The sequence below is a fragment of the Aspergillus fischeri genome, genomic scaffold, assembly GCF_000149645.3.
Source record: "Aspergillus fischeri NRRL 181 1099437636264 genomic scaffold, whole genome shotgun sequence".
In the NCBI taxonomy this organism is placed as follows: Eukaryota; Fungi; Ascomycota; class Eurotiomycetes; order Eurotiales; family Aspergillaceae; genus Aspergillus; species Aspergillus fischeri.
The window spans coordinates 3,963,994-3,981,861 of NW_001509762.1; the positions used below are offsets into that span (position 1 = coordinate 3,963,994).

At 50.2% G+C, this 17,868-nt stretch overlaps 5 protein-coding genes across 5 annotated transcripts, besides 3 other annotated features; 3 read left to right on the forward strand and 2 right to left on the reverse strand.

The window, feature by feature from the left end:
* Positions 1–23: 23 nt before the first annotated feature.
* Positions 24–891, reverse strand: NFIA_085580 (uncharacterized protein; the record flags this gene model as incomplete). The annotated part of the gene is made up of 2 exons (XM_001260500.1): positions 24–583; positions 642–891. 2 exons carry the CDS (start codon positions 889–891, stop codon positions 24–26), a joined length of 810 nt encoding a protein of 269 aa, XP_001260501.1.
* A 2,480-nt stretch (positions 892–3,371) lies between these two features.
* Positions 3,372–4,328: a mobile genetic element.
* A 308-nt stretch (positions 4,329–4,636) lies between these two features.
* Positions 4,637–4,685: a microsatellite.
* A 2,397-nt stretch (positions 4,686–7,082) lies between these two features.
* On the forward strand, positions 7,083–10,595 carry NFIA_085590 (uncharacterized protein; the record flags this gene model as incomplete). Its single annotated transcript, XM_001260501.1, has 1 exon — positions 7,083–10,595. The coding sequence occupies one exon, from the start codon at positions 7,083–7,085 to the stop codon at positions 10,593–10,595; it is 3,513 nt and encodes a 1,170-aa protein (XP_001260502.1).
* A 994-nt stretch (positions 10,596–11,589) lies between these two features.
* NFIA_085600 (uncharacterized protein) lies at positions 11,590–13,770 on the forward strand (the record flags this gene model as incomplete). Its single annotated transcript, XM_001260502.1, has 3 exons — positions 11,590–11,875; positions 11,937–12,449; positions 12,512–13,770. The coding sequence occupies 3 exons, from the start codon at positions 11,590–11,592 to the stop codon at positions 13,768–13,770; spliced, it is 2,058 nt and encodes a 685-aa protein (XP_001260503.1).
* Positions 11,659–11,691: a microsatellite.
* Positions 13,771–14,227: 457 nt separating the features above from the next.
* On the reverse strand, positions 14,228–15,341 carry NFIA_085610 (putative glycerol dehydrogenase; the record flags this gene model as incomplete). Its single annotated transcript, XM_001260503.1, has 4 exons — positions 14,228–14,427; positions 14,494–14,874; positions 14,926–15,222; positions 15,278–15,341. 4 exons carry the CDS (start codon positions 15,339–15,341, stop codon positions 14,228–14,230), a joined length of 942 nt encoding a protein of 313 aa, XP_001260504.1.
* Positions 15,342–16,768: 1,427 nt separating this feature from the next.
* NFIA_085620 (inositol oxygenase) lies at positions 16,769–17,775 on the forward strand (the record flags this gene model as incomplete). Its single annotated transcript, XM_001260504.1, has 2 exons — positions 16,769–17,659; positions 17,719–17,775. 2 exons carry the CDS (start codon positions 16,769–16,771, stop codon positions 17,773–17,775), a joined length of 948 nt encoding a protein of 315 aa, XP_001260505.1.
* Between the last annotated feature and the right edge of the window lie 93 nt (positions 17,776–17,868).

Below are 17,868 nucleotides of genomic sequence, written 5' to 3' on the forward strand. Positions count from 1 at the left end.
CGCCAATCCTGTAAGATGCATGATCACGGGAAGAAGCGCTTCACCATGCCATCAACATCCTCTCCATCAACCGCGTCCACTTTTTCCCGCGCTACTCGTTCAACAGCCTCCTCTATCGGCTCCTCCCCATTCAACAAATCATACCAACCCTCCGTATCCGCCCTCGCCAGCAGTTGATCCGCCACCCTGGCAACATCCTCCCTCGTCACATTCCCCACGCCCCTCGTCTTCCCCAGCGCCACCCGTCCCGTCGCAGGCTCGTCAGTCAGCGTCCCCGGCCGCAGACAGATCGCCTGCAACTTCGGCCCGCCGGACTGCTTGCGCCGCGCCGCCAACGCAGTCATGTACTCGTCCGCCTCGAGCTTGGCCTTGGCATACACAGGAAGAACATTATTAAACACATTTTGAATACTTGCCCAATCCTCATCTGACATCCAGCTGGGATGGACCCGTCGACTACCCAGCCACGAGACCAGCAGGAACTTGGTGACGCGGGGCGAGGCGAACGACGCAGCAAGGAAGTGCTTTGCGGCTCGTTCGTCGATAGCGAAGGTTCGCTCGGGGCCGCCTTTGCCTCCGGCTCCTGTGGCCAGTCAATCAACTGCTGCGTGCCGGACATGGCAATCGGGTGGATTACATACCGGCCGACCAAACTACATAATCCGGGGACACGGCGTCGACGATCTTCTTCGCGTCATCGTCGCTTTTTACGTCCTCCAGGCTGGATAGGAGAACGGAGAGTTTGCCTCTTGCGCCTTTGCCCAGGGCGAGGATCGCGTTCTCGTGCTCGGGGTTGCGGATAACGCTGGTGACGTTCCAGGCGCGGGCGAGCAGGAGCGGGGTTAGTTTCTGGGCTACCTTGCCGTGGCCGCCGAGGAGGAGGACTTGCATTGTGTAAGGGGTATCGGTGGGTTTATTGATATTTACTTCTCAACGGGTTTGTAAACTAGAGTATTATTATTCGGAGCTGATGGTATAGAGAAGTTAATGCTATGTGGATTGATGATTGTGGTGGTGTCTCATTGCGTCATGGACTTGGCACTGGTCGATTGTTTTGAGCTGGGGGCCTTTGTTGCATTGCAGATTGATATACCCCTGGAATTCGTCACAACAAGGTGGATAGCTCATATATGATCACTTAGCATCAGAGCTCGTCAAAGAAACGGCGTTTCGCCTCTCGTTAGTGTACAGATTCTCCGTGTGGACTTCCCGTTCACCCTTAGATACGGAGTTATATATCTGGGGTAGCAGCAGGCAATCCGTCACCATTGACAATCCATAACAACAGAGTATTAGCATTGTCCACTAGATTGGCAAATTTATTATCCAGTAAGGGATCTGTTTATTTGGAGAATGGATATAAGTATAGCTACCCTCTGAGTATGGCAAGTACGTGAAAGTCTCAGAAACCCTTTATTGGAGATTCGAAGGAGCAAACATCCCCAGTTTTCGCTTCAGCTGACAAGGCGACAGATCCTAATTAAACCGGATTAAATGTCTTACTTTAAGTGCACTGGTGACGTAGGGACTGGATGGAGTCAATGAGAAGTATATACACCCAGACTGTGGTTAGTGATTTCTCGGTAACAGTATGATACTACGATGAAACTACGCCTCTAAAATGGGTTGAAACTGAGAGACTCGATATTGAATCGCTTGTGTCATGTCTAAAGCTTGGTCGTTGACTAGACGATGGCTTTGCTTGATTCACATTATTCAACAATGTATTCCTGCATCTTAACTGTGAGACATGGGGTAGATTTTCCGTAGATAGTGAGATGGTGAGTTCCAGGCTAGACACTTTAATAATATCGCGGTGGAGTCTGGACAATGACCTTGAGGAAGGCGACCAATGATGATTCGGCGAGGGAACTGTTTAATGAAGGACCCAAAGACCCGAAAGGCCCAGGCCTGGGAGATTATGAGGATGTCTGATCCGAATCTGTGTTTGACTACTCTGTACGGAAAGAACCTCAGCATTCCTGGCTGGTACTGTATTTAGCACAATGAATGACTCTACATTCCACAGGGCTTTCTTAATCAAGTCTATCTTCTCTCTACTTGATTCATCAGGGTGAAGACTACTTTACCACATACCAAAGGAGTACACAAGAGACAGATCTCGCTGGAGATGGAGGTAAAGGTACTGTATTTTGGATCTAAGGTATTTGGACCGTCAATCTGAATTACCACTTATCCTTTCTAGTACTAGTCAGGGGCACCCGAGCGTTGGTCAAACTCAATTACTGTCCTGTCTTGTATTAGGTACGTACCAACACGACTCAAAACCACACTAAGCTTGCCTGTAACAATATTAATATCCCACAGCCGCAGGCCCGCCGAGGACTCAATAATTGCCATTGGGCACCAAAGGAGGTCTTCCAACTCCTTCGATTCAAGCTTAGAAGTTTCCTACGAATCTATCCATCCAGGACTTCGCGAGGCTTGATACTAAGAGCCGGTAATTTACCTCGCCAACGGCTGTCAGCCTGCCAGTACACCAATAATGAAGGATTTTCCAGTTGGAGTCAATCCGTGGCGTTACCTAGCGCCTAGGTAGTCCTTCCTAGGTATCTATATGGTGGCAGGGATACTCGATCTTTCCTTGCTGTTCCTGTTCAGCGTTGCAATCAACGGGTTCATTTCGTTCCATCATCGGGCGAGTGGTTCATTGATCGTCGTAGGACGGTTCACTCGGTAGAGAGATGCTCGAGCTGAGAAACCACGATCGTCAAAGCTCGGATGGTGAGATGGACCTCGTTTAAGTCATCTCGCCTAAAATCTGGGTACTCCCATTATTTGAGCGTGCTATGGCCGGGATGACCTGTGGGCCTATGCAAGACCACACATGACATTAAGTGTGATACAGTAAAACCTCGTTATAACGAGATATTCCAGACATTCCAAATTTCTCGTTATAACGAGGTTCTCGTTATATCAAGGATATATATAATTTAGCCTGTAAAATAGCTTCGAATATCTCGCTGAGTCTGTAGGCTCAGCTTTCGACCCCAAAGGATACGCTCATGCTTATCTAGCTCATATATAAGGCTAGGAATGCCCTCTGCCTGCTGCTCCTCATATAAACGAAGTGTTCTTAGTGCTTCCAATGCCTGATCAAGTGATATTTGTGGTAGAATTTCAAGCTCCTCCTCAGAATCATCATCAAGCTCTGGCCCATACTGAGCTAGAATCTGGCTCTCAATATCTTCAGGAGTATCCTGGACAGCTTCCTCTGCAGGGTTCAGAAAGGTATCAATATCCATTAGGTCCTGGATAGGCGTAGAGAGCTTAAGAAGAGAGAAAGCATTCTGTATATCATCCAGAACTGCTGGATCGACAGGCTCTCGATATGATGGTTGAGAATCTAGTGCCTTTTGAAAGCAATTCTGGATTACCTGCCCAGAAAGATCAAATTCCCAGCTCTGGATTCCCCATCGAACCGCTCGTAGAATGTTCATTGACGCAATTGGATCACGATTAAGCTCAAACTCTTGAAGGATGAAGCGAATCCAGTATCGTTTCCAGTATGACTTCCAACAGTGGATAATCCCTTGATCAAGAGGCTGGTATCGGCTGGTAGAGTTCGCAGGAAGCCATATAATAAGAGTATTCTGTAGTGGATAACCACTAGATTGAATCTCTGTTACAGCAGCTTGATGAGCAGAGAAGTTATCCATAAGAAGGACAACATTCCGTCCACTCATCTGCTTATCAAACCAACGAAGAAAGTCTGTAAATATTGATGTTGTAATCCAGGCTTTCTGGTTACTCCGCCAGATAAGATTCAGATTCCGTATATTAACACCAGCAGCTTGGAAAGCTCGTGGATTCTTCGCTGTACCAATAAACCATGGTAATAGCTTCTCAGAGCCATCCGCATTGCAACAAAAGAGGGCCGTTATCCGTGCTTTATCTTTCTTTCGACCTGGAAGTTGACGTGTTGAAAGACTCCGTGCAGGAGACCGCTTCCAGAAGAGGCCAGTCTCATCACAGTTAAACTGGTCCTTAAGGCTATACGCACTTAAGACTTGTTTAATCTCAAGCATCTCTTGATCTGCCTGAGCTGGAACACTTCCCTCCTCTCCATGATGTCGATACCATCTTACTGACCTCCTTGTCTGGAAGTTATGAAGCCATCCATTACTGAAAGTTGGCATCTCTTGCCCTGGGTAGATCTTCTCCCAAAAAGACTGAGCCTTTTGTCGAATAATCTCTGCAGAGATAGGTATTTGTTCCTCCACACGTATTATCCACTCAAATAAGGCGTTCTCTAGCTCTGGCCAGTTCTCACGGCGTTGGCGCTTTGCATCGCGGGTAGGGAGGGAATCGGCATCAAGATAGTCGTATTTGCGGGATAAGATATCAGAGATGAGACCAGATGAAAGAGTATGATCGTAGGTCTCCTGAAACCATTTGCGAAGGTCTTTCTGTGTTGCGTTTGGATGGAGGCGTTTTTGGGCTCGCAAAGCAGCCTTCTGGGACGTTGAGATAGGCTTCCTCTGAGGCATATTAGCTAATAAGAACCCCTTGATATAACGAGATTTTGTATGGGAGATAAGGCAAAGTTAACGAGACTCGCTGTAGCGAGGGATCTCGTTATTTATATGGAGAATTAATTGAAGCAAGGAAAAAATCTCGTTATATCGAGGTTCTCGTTATAGCGAGGCTCGTTATAACGAGGTTTTACTGTACGTCCAAACCCAGCGACTCGGAGAATATCGTCTGATGTTTAAAACTCTGCTTCAAGTCTTTGGCTCCACGGAGAACATATGCTTTTCGCATTTGGAGTTTGTCACATTTGATGCACTCAGTTGGCTTTGTACACGGTATTATCCGGGTTTGCGTACAATTTTTTACTAGTCTTTCCTGAATAATAACTCTTATATCTCAAGGTCAATATTAGTACTCAAGTGATGACGTCTACCTGATGTTATCAATTGAGATGGACACGCCGAGGACGCAAAACCGGGAATCTAGAAAGTGTCCAAGCAGGCCAGCACTAACAAAGTCAGTGTTCGAATCCTTCGAACCTCCAGTATCCGGAGCAGAGCCACAACCTGAGCTCTAATTGTGAGATCATTATGGAGTATCTCGTCCCTATTGCAAGTGTACCTGAATCTCGTCAAGAAATCAAATACATGGATGTTCACATGAGCGCTGCTACCGTGCGTATATCCCTTAGAATCATGGTTTTGGACTTGGAGACATCAAGTAGATAGACTGGCGGCTGCTCTATTGATGAATCCAAGCTGAGGCTGAGTACACAGGACTGATGCATCCTCATGCAGCCTTCCATTTCCAATTATTCTTCATTGAGGCTCCAGCTCAGCCTTCGTCCTCAGCCCCAGATCGGCCCACATCGGCCACATCCCGTGGAAAGAACCAGATTTGGCGATCTCGTTGAACAAATCTACATTTTATGAGCTGCGGCGAACCTGATTATTGAATCATTAAGCATCATGACTGGTACCAAGATAAGCAGGTACCGGCACAGAAATCTCTCCAAGTCTGTCATGAAGGACAAGATGAATATTACAGATTCATATTTCCATACATTAATTGTGTATCAAAACATTTCAGTCTGTATAGTAGATGAAACACCCCTCATACCCGCTGTTATTGCATCATCCTATTGGACTATTGAGTTGCGGGGCCTGCAAGGGACGCTCCGCGCTAGTATGAGGTACCGTACAGTATCAGAAGGTCACCCATGGTTTCTTAACAGTTTATATCTCGTGTTCCTGTGGTCGAAATTGAATATGATGGACGTCGTACCAGGGGCATGTAACCACGGGAATAAGACTGTTCAATAGTAGGTAAATCAGGCTGTACGGAGTATAGCATCAAAAAGGAATGTTCACAACTAATTTGCGCCCATCAGTGGAGGTGTTCTTCAACTTCGGCATCGTAATTTGATGTCTTTGTCGATCCCCTACCAATCAAACACTCGCCAGTGTCGCTAATGGGGCCTAGAAATTCTTTGACTGTACTATCAAGCACACCTGCACACCAAGGCAGACTAGCACCGAGTAAAGTCCTCTGTAGTCTGTATCTAAGCTCGGTACCGTACGCACTGGAACACTTAAGAAGAGAAGGGAAGAACAAGACGAAATGAAAACGAAAAGAGAAAAGTGTAAAACAGGAAGTATCATGGACGATCGGATCCAGATCCTTTATTTTTCTTTATTTTTTATTTTATTTTATTTTTTTTCCCCTTCGCCCCATTCTTAATTAACAAATCGATAATAACCTAGAAAAGTACCGAGTAAAGGATAATAAAACAATAAAATCGTCTGAACGCAGGACAATATTACTTTGACTTTTTTCCTTCCTTTTCCCCTTCTTCGACTTGGACTCTATCGCTCCTTAATGAACTAAGCACGCTTCCAGCATCCTTCGTATCCAACTTCCGTCTCTCATTTATCCTGCCTTCTGATACCTCCAATTGATCACCAATTGCTCGAATCGAATCAATTGTTCACGATCCATTCTTTCGCTCTCTTTGGTCGCCTGCTCCACTGTAGACGTTAAACTGTACAACCAACCAAATACCTCCGCCACCCTCAACATTGCATTGCAGCCACATTCAAACATCCTATGCGGGCTCCCCATTAGTCGGTTTTGACCAGTTCTATCCCACCTAGGATTCTTCGTCTGCTTCGTAACTCTCCTGTCTCCTCGTCTGTCGATAACTCAACCCATCCCTATCTTTAATTGGCTATTATTGGAGCGAGCCAAAGTACTATTCGCAGCTGCGGAGTCCGACATTCTATGCGCAGGGGATGAATTCATGATTGTGATACATTGATATCTCTTCTCTCACTCTCATCACTTTCTGTTTTCTCAATTATCCTGTATGTCATTGCTCACCCATCGTTTATCAATTCCGCGCACTTTCTCTATCTGTACAGTGTTGTCAACAGTCGATGGCCTCATTTCTGACTGGTAATCGTTGACGGCGTAGCGGTTCACACCATCTCTCGATCGAGTGGCCATTCCTGATTGTGCTACGATCACCGAGCCTTACTTGGACGCATACTTTCGCCTTACCAGCATAACCCGTGTCTTACGGCAGAATCATGAATCGATTTCGGAAAAACAGAAAGGAGAAAGTGAAGGAGGATGGCGAGAGCATGGAGAGTGTACCGACATCACTGACCTCCAAGTTATCATGGAAAAACAAAAAAGGAGAACAAGAAGAAAAACCGGAGCTCGACCTCGCGAATGCCCTGCCATCCACGGATGACTTTCGCACCAGCTTGCTGATGCCGAAGCTGTCCGCACGTTTCAGCATGCTGCGAGAACAGGATGACCCAGACTCATTGATCGGCAAAGCGAGTGACGACAGCGTCCTCTTTCCCAAGCGGGCTTCCCGCTTGAATCTTTTCGGGCACAGTCCCAACCTTTTGGCAGACATTGACGAGGCTTCTCTAGATGGTAGGCCATCGATCAACCTGGGCCGTACCGATTCGTTCGTCTCCGGCGGCGACGGTGGCTATGGGACAGATGATGATCGTTCGCACAATGGCAGTATCATGAGCCGGGCCCGGCGAACCGAGGGCAATAATCTATTTGGTGGACGGCAGAAGGTTTACAAGATCCCGACCAAGACAGCGAATGGTTTCGGATCCGAGTCGGGTCGAGCACCTGTGGGACGCGCCCTTTATGAGCATGACCTGTCCATGTCTGCTTTCCAACGCTTGAGACTAAAGGAAAAGGAGGAGGAGCGCGAGACCGAAGAGAATCAGCACGAATCTCTAGCCCAAGAATCGGAGGACGGTCTATCAAGCATCTCCTCCATGAAGCGGACAACATCGTCCTCAACCGCATCGGGCCCTACTGCCAATCGTCGCACGTCAACGGCAGCTACCTCGATCGATGGAGAATCATTTCCCTCGGGGACTGGGGGTTCTGGCGAAAATTCGAAGTCAGGATTCATAGGGGCCATGGCCTCAGAACGTGGTTCCTTTAAATCTCGACGTCTCTATGGACAAGGTCTGGCACAGTCCGCACAGAACCAGCAGAACACGACGCTGCACCGCCTGGAAAGTCTGAGTCGCCAACGTGCGGGTACGCTAGAGTCGCCTCCTCTTACCCGGACGTACTCCAGGAGCGCGACCAATCTGCGTGACCGCCTCCAGAAACTCGCGATTGCTGAGCCAACACCCGAGTGTTCCCGTCCGACCAGCCCTCCATCCTCAGCCGTGTCACCAAAATTGCCGAGCAACGAGAGCGATCCCAAGGAACCAAAGTCGCAACTGACCCCCGGCTATGGAGTACCGCCACTGAGTCCACCTGTCAGCGAGAATGAAGACCTAGGAACATTGGCGGCCGCCTTGCAACCGGAAGATCATGGAAAAGCTACGGCGATGGGCCTCTTCAACAAGCCTCAAACTGCTTTTGATGAGAGTCAGTTTACGCGACGTCAACTGCAGATGCACCAGGGCACGAGCACACCGCCCCTCCGACGAGCTCCATCACCTCCCGGTCGGATGACTCCACAGGAACGCATTGGACGTTCCCGGGGTCTTTCAAACACGAGCGGTTGGTCCAGACCTGAGTCTGCCTCCTCTCATTACAGTGAGTCTCATCGTGCAGCGAATCATTCGACTGCCCCGAGCATCGACGCTTCTCCCGCCGGCCCTGCAAATGGGACCTTTTTCTCAAACCCCAGTTCTGATGCATCCGACGATGAAGGTGATGAATTCAATGCGAGGGACGTTGCGGCTGCTATTGACGCTGTCCATCCTGCCTTCCGGTCTAGCACACCACCCAAGCCTGCAACTCCCCCTGAAGAACATCAAAGCGTTCTGCCTGAAGTTCGGTTCTCCGACCTCGGTGATTTGAAGCCTATCGCTGAGATTGAAGCATCGGAAAGAACAAGCGTTGCGGATGACAGCACTGCTCTCCCGGAAAAGCCCGACTCGCCCACACTCGGACCCTCGGGCCTTGGACTAAGTGGTCTGATTCGCACCCATCTTCGGCGTGACAGCGATCGCTCGTCGTTCCATGTGCTGCACTCTCCTGCATTCCCACCGAAACCCAACGATGACGAGGTTGATGGATCCGTGGCCAACGGATCGGATACGGCCAATGGGTCCTCTCAGCGCGCGTCCACAGATGGAAACAGCTCAAGGGACTCACAGGACAACTCCAAGGTACCTTCTTGGGACGACGAGTTGAAATCGAAGCATAGACGTCAAGGAAGCACGGAGACCCAGCGGGAGCGGGAAGAATTCGAGATCGAGCTTGCGGAGCGGCGGAGGAGAGTGCAGGAAAAGCTGAGAGGGTTCGCTGAAAGCGAGAGTCGATCAGCTAGCCCGATCTCCGGGCATCGAACACCAGACTACCCACCGCAAACAAAGCCCGGCAACGCATTTGCCCTTTTGAAGAGCAAGAATCCCAAACATCCCTTCTTCAGCAGACAAGAGCCGAAGAATACCAAGGTGGTCGGTCTCGCCAGCGCATCCACTCCAGCCTTGGTACCGGACGACCCCTGGCGAGAGGAGGACGAGAAGATGCCGTTCAGCTTCGGCAAGCACTCCAACACCAGCTCACCGCAAATCGCCGGAGAGAAGTCGATTCGATCCAGAGTGGCAGCGTTTGGCCGCGGCAGTCACGAAGGCTCCCGCGAATCGAGCCGCAGCCGTGGCGCCTCACCGCATTCAAGCATGAGGTCTCAGAGGGATCGTTCGAGCTCGGACGCCTCCGGCCGCTCCAAGAGCCGAACACGATACCGCGATCGCGATGATCTGGGGACACTGAAAGAAGATGCTGCCGGCTCTCCTGAGCCGTTCCCGCACTTTGACCCGCGAGCCGCTCCTTCGGTTCCATCCTCCACGCGTCCATCGGTAGAGGTCAATGATCGTTCGGCATCCTACGATCGTTGCTCGTCAGCCGCATCTGGACGCTACCGCAGCGGGAGTCGGTCTGCCACATCGAGCTACTTTGATCGACCTCCTCCGCCCTCTACCAATCCTTCCATGATTGGAGTGTCTCCTCGGCCGTCTCCAATTGCTCCTTATTCCGCCAATGCCACACCACCTCTACACGAAATGTCCCCGAATCCTTCCACGACATCTCTACCCACCCAGGCAACCGGCGCCCATCCTCTGCCTCAGCGAGCCCCAGGCCATGGCGGTCTTCAAAAGCGGGTCATTGACAAGACGCAGATCTCCGAGCCAACTTTTGTCTCGTGCACATCCAATGTGCCGACTGTGGGTCTTCCCCCCGGCGCAAGCTTAAGTAACGGCATGGAGACGCCACCAATCCCGCCTATGAACCCACGACGACGCCGCCAGACCACCACCCAGACCATCCTTGGCGCCCTCAAGGGCGAGAAGCACGAGTCGTACCATCCGGCCTCGACAGTCAGCAGCCCTCCCGAGGAACATAGCACCTTCGACGACGACAACAACAAGCGGCCCAAGTCCAAACACAACAAGCTCCGCAAGACTTCCAGCGAGGGCGGTAGTCTGAACTCCAAGGCCCGACAGCAAGCGATGGCGGCTGCCGCTGCCCCTCTGCCCCCTGCACCGGCAGTCCCGCCATACCCGCCGCCCAATGTCCCCATAGAAGGTGGAATGTTTTAGGCGTATTACTTCCTTGCCGGAGGTGTCTTTCACATTCCCTCATATATTTCCTTTCCTTTTCCTCTGCCTAACATTCCGGATTTCACAATTTCCCTCATTATATCTCCTCGTGTACCCCAATACCTCTTGATTCAGGGTTGATTCTTTTCGTCGACGACTATATACCAACTGCGTTCTTTTCATGTTGCGCAAAATGGAATTTTTTCTTTGCTTACTGGGATTACTATTCATATATAGCTTGTCTTCCGGAATTGTATCATTCAGATACCTCTTCGTTTTGGACATCATCCGCATCGAACTAGCACTAAGGTACATTGTCAATATAGACAAAATAAGACAAGTGTGAATTTGGATGACGAAGAAAGCGTATGAGACATCTAGAGCTGGTCTGCTTTCTGAAGGTAAAGAGTACAACCTGAGATAGATGAGGTGAGCGTAATTTCACATTGAGGTGAATCACGTGGGAACATTAGCCCTTCCCCTGATTAGTACTTCAAGAGAATGAGAAGAGTAGTGATAGGACATATCCTTCGCACATGAGAGATACAAGATGGATTTGAAACATATTGTGTAGTGTTAGATGGGTTGCCTTTTGACTGCATTGTCAGTGAAGCTCAGTCCAAGTCCCAGACCAGATGACATCGCTATAGCGACCAAGCAGTAACAGACCGAGAGATCTCTTCATACATCAGCACATTACACTCTCTTCATCCTTTCCACATTTCACATAAATTTTCCATATTCATATTTCCACTTCATTCATAGGAAGTACACCTCTAAGCCCAAACACATCTTCCATCTTCCTTTCCTGACTGCCTTCCAACAGATAAAGGAAACAGAGTGGAAGAAGGCTATGCTTAGGCGCTACTCCATCTGCATTACTGATTTGCCGTCTTGTCCTCAGGCCTCCGGATCCGCTAGCGAGCCTTCGTTCGACTATCGCGATCCCAACTGCAGATCTGCCCTGTGCAGAAACTGCTGCTCAGTTCCCCTCATGGCATCGATGGTGCTCCCGCAGTTAGACGGATACGCAGAGAACCGCAGAGCCAAGAAGAACGCTCACAAGAAGAAGAAGAAGAAACAGAATAAGAAGAAGCAGTCGTCACAGGGTGACTCTAACGCGCTGAGTTGCAGCGAGTCCCCTCCGTCGTACAAGAGTACGGCTGACGATGCTGATGCTGCCCAGTCGCGCGCTCCATCTTCTGTGGATACGCTGCGCCTCCCACTGATTGTAGATGGAGCATCCTGGGGGAAGAAACATAGCCAGGCTCAGAGTCAATGTGAGTGAGAGTTTTCGATGTCATTCTGTGGAAAAGGAAGGTCCTGATCATTCGCTCCTAGATGCCTACGGTGTTAATCATCCCGCTTCGCACTCCTACCATGACACCTCGTTTGTCACACAAACCTCCGCTGCGCCTTTGCATTCCCCTTCCATTGCGGCAACCACTGAAGAGACAATCCGCGCTTCGAGTGTGCAGAATGGCATCCACGGGGACGTAAGCCACTCCTCCTCGGCCCCCAAGAAGCTGCCGTATTGCCAGGTTCATGGAACCGCAACCTGCCGATTCGATCCCGCATGCTGTGTTCACAAGGCCCAGGCCGATTGCGACTGCCCGCGTCGGCCCTCGTGCTGCTGTGTCCATCACGCTGGAGATTGTTGTACCTGCGTGTACACCCCGCGGAGCGGATATGTTAATGGAGTGTACAGCTTGATAGGCCATGATTTGCCATCGTATGCGCCGCACCCTGTCTCTAAGAACGGGGAGGTGGTTTCAGCGGACCCAAATCACGTATCTAAGAACTGGCCGTTGAAGGATAACGGAACGAGCTCTAAGGATGTCGCTGAAGATGGAGGTGAGTCTTGTCGAGTGAGTCAGAATGGCATAGCCTGGAAGCTGATCGTGTCCCGCAACTAGTCGCAAAGAAACATCCTGAAGCCGCTACGGCGTATGACGACGGACCTCTCACGGCGTACGTCCTTCGCCTCTATGACAGCGAGGAATTTCACGACTGCCGGATCCTATTGAAGTCTGGCAAAGACAACTTCCCACCGATCACCATCCGCACACACAAGGTGTTGATCGCCCGTAGTCCTCTTCTCGCCTCGATTTTGAAGTCACCTGCAGCCAAACAGGATATACCCGAAATAGTAGCCATGGCCGGAGAGAACTTCCTGTTGGTCAAGGCGTTTGGGATTGCGCTTCAGAGTTTATACGGGTTGGCCCTCTTGAACCAGAAACGGCTCAGATCCATGACACTCTTCAGTCTGGGATACACCGAAGAGAGTATCAAGTCGTCTCCATATCCGATCAACACGGCACTGGCGGATTTTGCCATGTGCTACGCCAGCTCCGGGGCTTTCCTTCAGCGGCGGGACATTGTCGAAACGGGTATCAAGCTGATTGCGGAAGTCATCAATTGGGACAACATCGAACTGATCTTCTACTTTGGCTTCTGCATATCCAAGTTTCTCATCACGGCGCCTCAGATCGCAGAGCCTGAAAAATCTCCAGCCGATCAGCCAGCCACCGATAACCAGGGACCACCAAACAGGCTCAACGACGCCAATGACGAACTCCAGACCAGATGGGCTGCGCATTTGCTAACCGCCGCGCTGGACTTTGTCGTCAACCGCATGGAAGCCGACTTTACATTATTCCCTCAGGCCCACTGCAAAGGCATGCCCGACCGGATTCCCGAATACCTACACTCCTCTCCGACACCTTCTCTCCCCAACCCGAAACTGGCAGAGGTCAAGTTCGGTTCGTTCGCGGCTCTCGAGGAACAGAAGCAAAGCCCAGAGATCGTGACCACGTCAGCCGTCCTCGTCTGCCTGCCCTTCAAGCACTTGAAGGAGGCTTTTGTCAAGATGAACGCACGCGGTATCTTGTCGAGTACGCTGGCCCAGGCGATCTTGCTAGAGCGGGAGCAACGACGAGTTCAGGCCCTGCGTGCGTTTGCTCGGCTGCGCGCCCAGAGCAGGGAGCAGGAGATCCCAGCGGAGATAATCGAGCTGGGGTTTCGGGAGTTCTTTACGTCGAGAAATGTTTTCTCGGAGACGGAGGAGGACTCGTCTACCGCGTCTTTGGAGATTTCTTTGGAAAGGGAATGGTTTGGGTTGGCTGGTGGGGAGGTGGTTGTCAAGCACAGAGTGATCAAAAAGGCGAAGGAGTAGATCTTCTTACGTTCCCATCTATCACGGAGCCAGTGTTTGATTTCTACATTTCATGATCTAAAATGAAGTAACTGGCGTGAGTTGGAAGCCCTGTTAACATGTTGACAGCGGGTGAGTTATAGGAGAATGCAGAAAGATTGACTGATGGAGGCGGTGAGTTATCATTTCTGCTTCTTGGTTAATATCTGATTGACATGTGCCATAGCTTGTCTTTTGCATTTGCTGTTGTGAAGGAGTATCTGTTGGTTTTTGAACATCTTCTTTTGGCAAGATGTCTTGAGTACTGGAGTCCTTATTCATAAATCTAAACCTTCTTCTTTGTACGACAGTACAACCTTCTTTCTATACAATGCTAGATTCTAGACAAGCAAAGACCGCTGTTTATTCATTATATACAATCTTTGTCGACAGTACAACCGCGTCGCTCAGTCCAGGGAGGCGATAGGAAGAAAGCCGCTTACGACTTATCCGGGAAGCCAAAATCAACACCGAAAGGAGGATAGACGAACCGCTGGAAGGCCTTCTTCTCGGCGAGTTCGTCTGTGTACTTGGCAATGGTAGCCATATCCTCATCGTCGAGCTTGATCAAGCTGGTGCGGTTCTCCTCAATACGAGAAGGTGTGACGGACTTGGCGAGAACGGATGATCCACGGGCGACTATTGCAGCAGATTGTTAGTGAGTTGCACGCGAAAAGCGAAATTGAATTGGCAATGGGAACGTACTATGCCAGCTGAGGAGAACGCTGGCCGGGCTGACTCCTCTCTTCTTCGCAACCGCGACAATAGGCTCTGCGGTGAACAAGGGGCTTCCTGTGCTTCCCAGAGGGCTGTATGCGGTGATGTGGATCCCCTTCTCCTTGCAGAAATCTACAATCTCCTGCTGAGGAAGAGATGGGTGGTTCTCGATCTGGTTGACGGCCGGAACAACAGTCGCCTCGGGCAGTAGCTGCTCGAGGTACCTCTTGCTGTAGTTGGAGACACCAATAGCCTTGGTTTTGCCGGTAGCCAGGAGCTTCTCCATGCTCTTCCAGGTGGTGACGTGGGAGTGGGAGTGGACAATGTCCCGGGAGCCATCGGGGTGCTTGGGGAACAGCTCATGGTTTCCTTTCAACTAGTTAGATTTCTGTGGTTTGCAAAGAGCTGAAACATGCTTACCCTCAGGGTTCATGGCCAAGGGCCAGTGCATCAGGTAGAGGTCTACGTAGTCCAAGCCCAGGTTCTTCAAGCTCTTGTCCAGAGCCTCTTCTACTCGTGTATGGTATGTGCACCACAGCTTGGTGGTGACAAACAAATCCTCACGCTTGACCTTTCCAGATTGCAGCGCCTCCTTGATACCATTGCCGACCTCTGTCTCGTTCTGGTAGCAGTAGGCAGTGTCGATGTGCCTGTATCCCACCGAGATAGCATGGCTGACGGCCCTCTCGACCTCTCCAGGCTTCGATTGCCATGTTCCTGTCTTGAATAAGCTGGCCTGTTCACTGCGGACGACCGAGGGGGAACAACATACCCAGACCCAAGGCGGGGATCTCCGCGCCGGTATTGAGCTTGAAGCGAGTTTCGTATACAGCCATGATAATTCTTTTGAAGTGACGACAGGAGCGAGGGAACGCTATATTGTTCTTTGATATTGTAGGTAAATGAGACAAGAACGATAAAGGAAGAATGTGTGCGAAAGAGTAGAAAGGATTAGGATTCAGACACGTCGGAGAATAGCTGCCCCTCATAGGTATAAAGGACACCCCGCGCCAATGCGGACCAGACGCCGGAGTTTCTCCATCAATCAGCACCAGCGTGGGGTCGGTCTATCTTTACGGCGACATTATCCCGAGATGAATGGCATCATCTGTCGCAAAAGTGCTATTACAATTTATTTCTTTTACGAGAGGCTTATCTAAGTTATACGTCAGGTGTCTATGATCTACTACAGAACGATCGATAGCATGCTGGATGACGAGAATTTCCAGGCCTGCCTCCGCTGGACTGCCCCAGTCATCGTACTATCCCCATTTTCTGACCTCAGCGGACACTAAGGTATGCTGTAGACAAGACCTGATGAGCCATCTACTGATGCTGCAGTCTCTCATTTAGAGCTTACAATGGCACAATGGCCAGAAAACTGTTCACTTCCACCCCGCATGACCATGTCGATTGCTTACCAACGCAGAAACAAAGATAAGAGTCAACGGAATATGAGTGTGGGACGAAGGTTGAGGAGAATTCCAGAAATAGCAGAGAATTCCGTTATAAACGAATAATGTTCTGGGGCCGTGTTCAATCCATGGGTTAAACCCGTCCATCCCACGCGGAGTCTGTCATCAAGAAAAGATCCAGGGACTCGGGAAGAATGCAGAATGGTTCTCGGAAACCAGAATCCTTAAGACTGTGGCCACAACGGCCGACATCCGAACTTTGCCCCGCGGTTATGAAGTCAGCAGATATGGATCATGGGCCAGTACCGAGCCAGGTATACTCATCAACGGTCAGCATGATTTGCACTGCTTCTCCACTATGCATCCGTACTCCAGATTGTATGGCTGTCCCTGAACCCCCTGGTCCAGATCTGTGTCTTCGATCTGCCCTATCCTGCAGCTGTGGGGATTTGTCTGGAGCTAGTCAAATTGTCATGGATTCTCGAATATGCGGAAGCCAGAATCCGTGCGTTCATGCTACTCCTATCAGCCTTTGTCAAATCAGTCCATATTCACCGTTGCGGGTTCCGTTTCAGGCAATTTTCAGCATGTATTCACGTCGGGTCATGGATTCCCACGGGCACGTGGCGTTGAATCTATTGGTATTCGTGCTGAACGGTAAATACCTATATACCCGGCCACTGCTACTGAGCAGTGAATACTCTCCATCGACCATATAATACATCGCAACACCCACTACATCTCTTCTTCCTTTCTTCCCAAGCACCAACACCCGTTCCATCCTCTCAATCTTGATCAAGAAGCAGTACAAAGAGGTCTTTCATCTAGCCTTCTTTATCTACAGCACAATGGCACCAGTTGCGATGAGCCCCGAACCTGCGGTGTTCAACACCAAGCGCGACGGACATGCACTCGAAGACCTGTCCGACGCTATCGACACTGTCAACGTCCTCAAGGACGAGATGAAAAAAGAACGCGGATTGTATGACGAATCAGAGTTCGACAAGAGCAAGGACAAGACTCAATTCCGACAGTACGAGGATGCTTGCGACCGCGTGAAGAACTTCTATCGCGAACAACACACAAAGCAAACAGTTGCCTACAACCTCAAGGCTCGCAATGACTTCCACTCGAAGACTCGCGCTGAGATGTCCATCTGGGAAGCCATGGAGAAGCTGAACACTCTCATTGACGAGTCTGATCCCGACACCAGCCTCTCGCAGATCGAGCACCTGCTACAATCAGCCGAGGCCATCCGCCGGGATGGAAAGCCCAGATGGATGCAGCTGACCGGTCTCATCCACGACCTCGGCAAGCTCCTCTATTTCTTCGACGCGCAGGGACAGTGGGATGTTGTCGGAGACACCTTCCCAGTGGGCTGCGCATTCGACGATCGCATTATCTACGGAAAAGAGTCTTTCAAAGAGAACCCCGACTACGAGCATGAGATCTACGGCACCAAGTACGGAATCTACAACCCTGGCTGCGGTCTTGACAACATCATGCTCTCCTGGGGTCACGATGAGTACCTCTACCACGTGGTCAAGGACCAGTCTACCCTCCCCGATGAAGCCCTTGCCATGATCCGTTACCACTCCTTTTACCCATGGCACCAGGCTGGCGCCTACCACGAGTTCATGAACGAGAAGGATCAGAAGATGCTTCAAGCCGTCAAGGCATTCAACCCCTACGATCTGTACAGCAAGAGCGACGATGTCCCGTCAGTCGAAGAATTGAAGGTGAGCTTCCCATCCTCACATTCCATATCCAGAGTCATAAGCTAACACATACTTCACAGCCCTACTACCTCGAACTCATCGACGAGTTCTTCCCAAAGAAGGTCATCAAGTGGTAGAGCCTTGCAGCTTGAAAATGTTCTTATCTCATTTGGCTTCAGCGTTCCGTTTTCATTGTTTCATACACCTTCTGCCTCATTTGACGAAAGCGA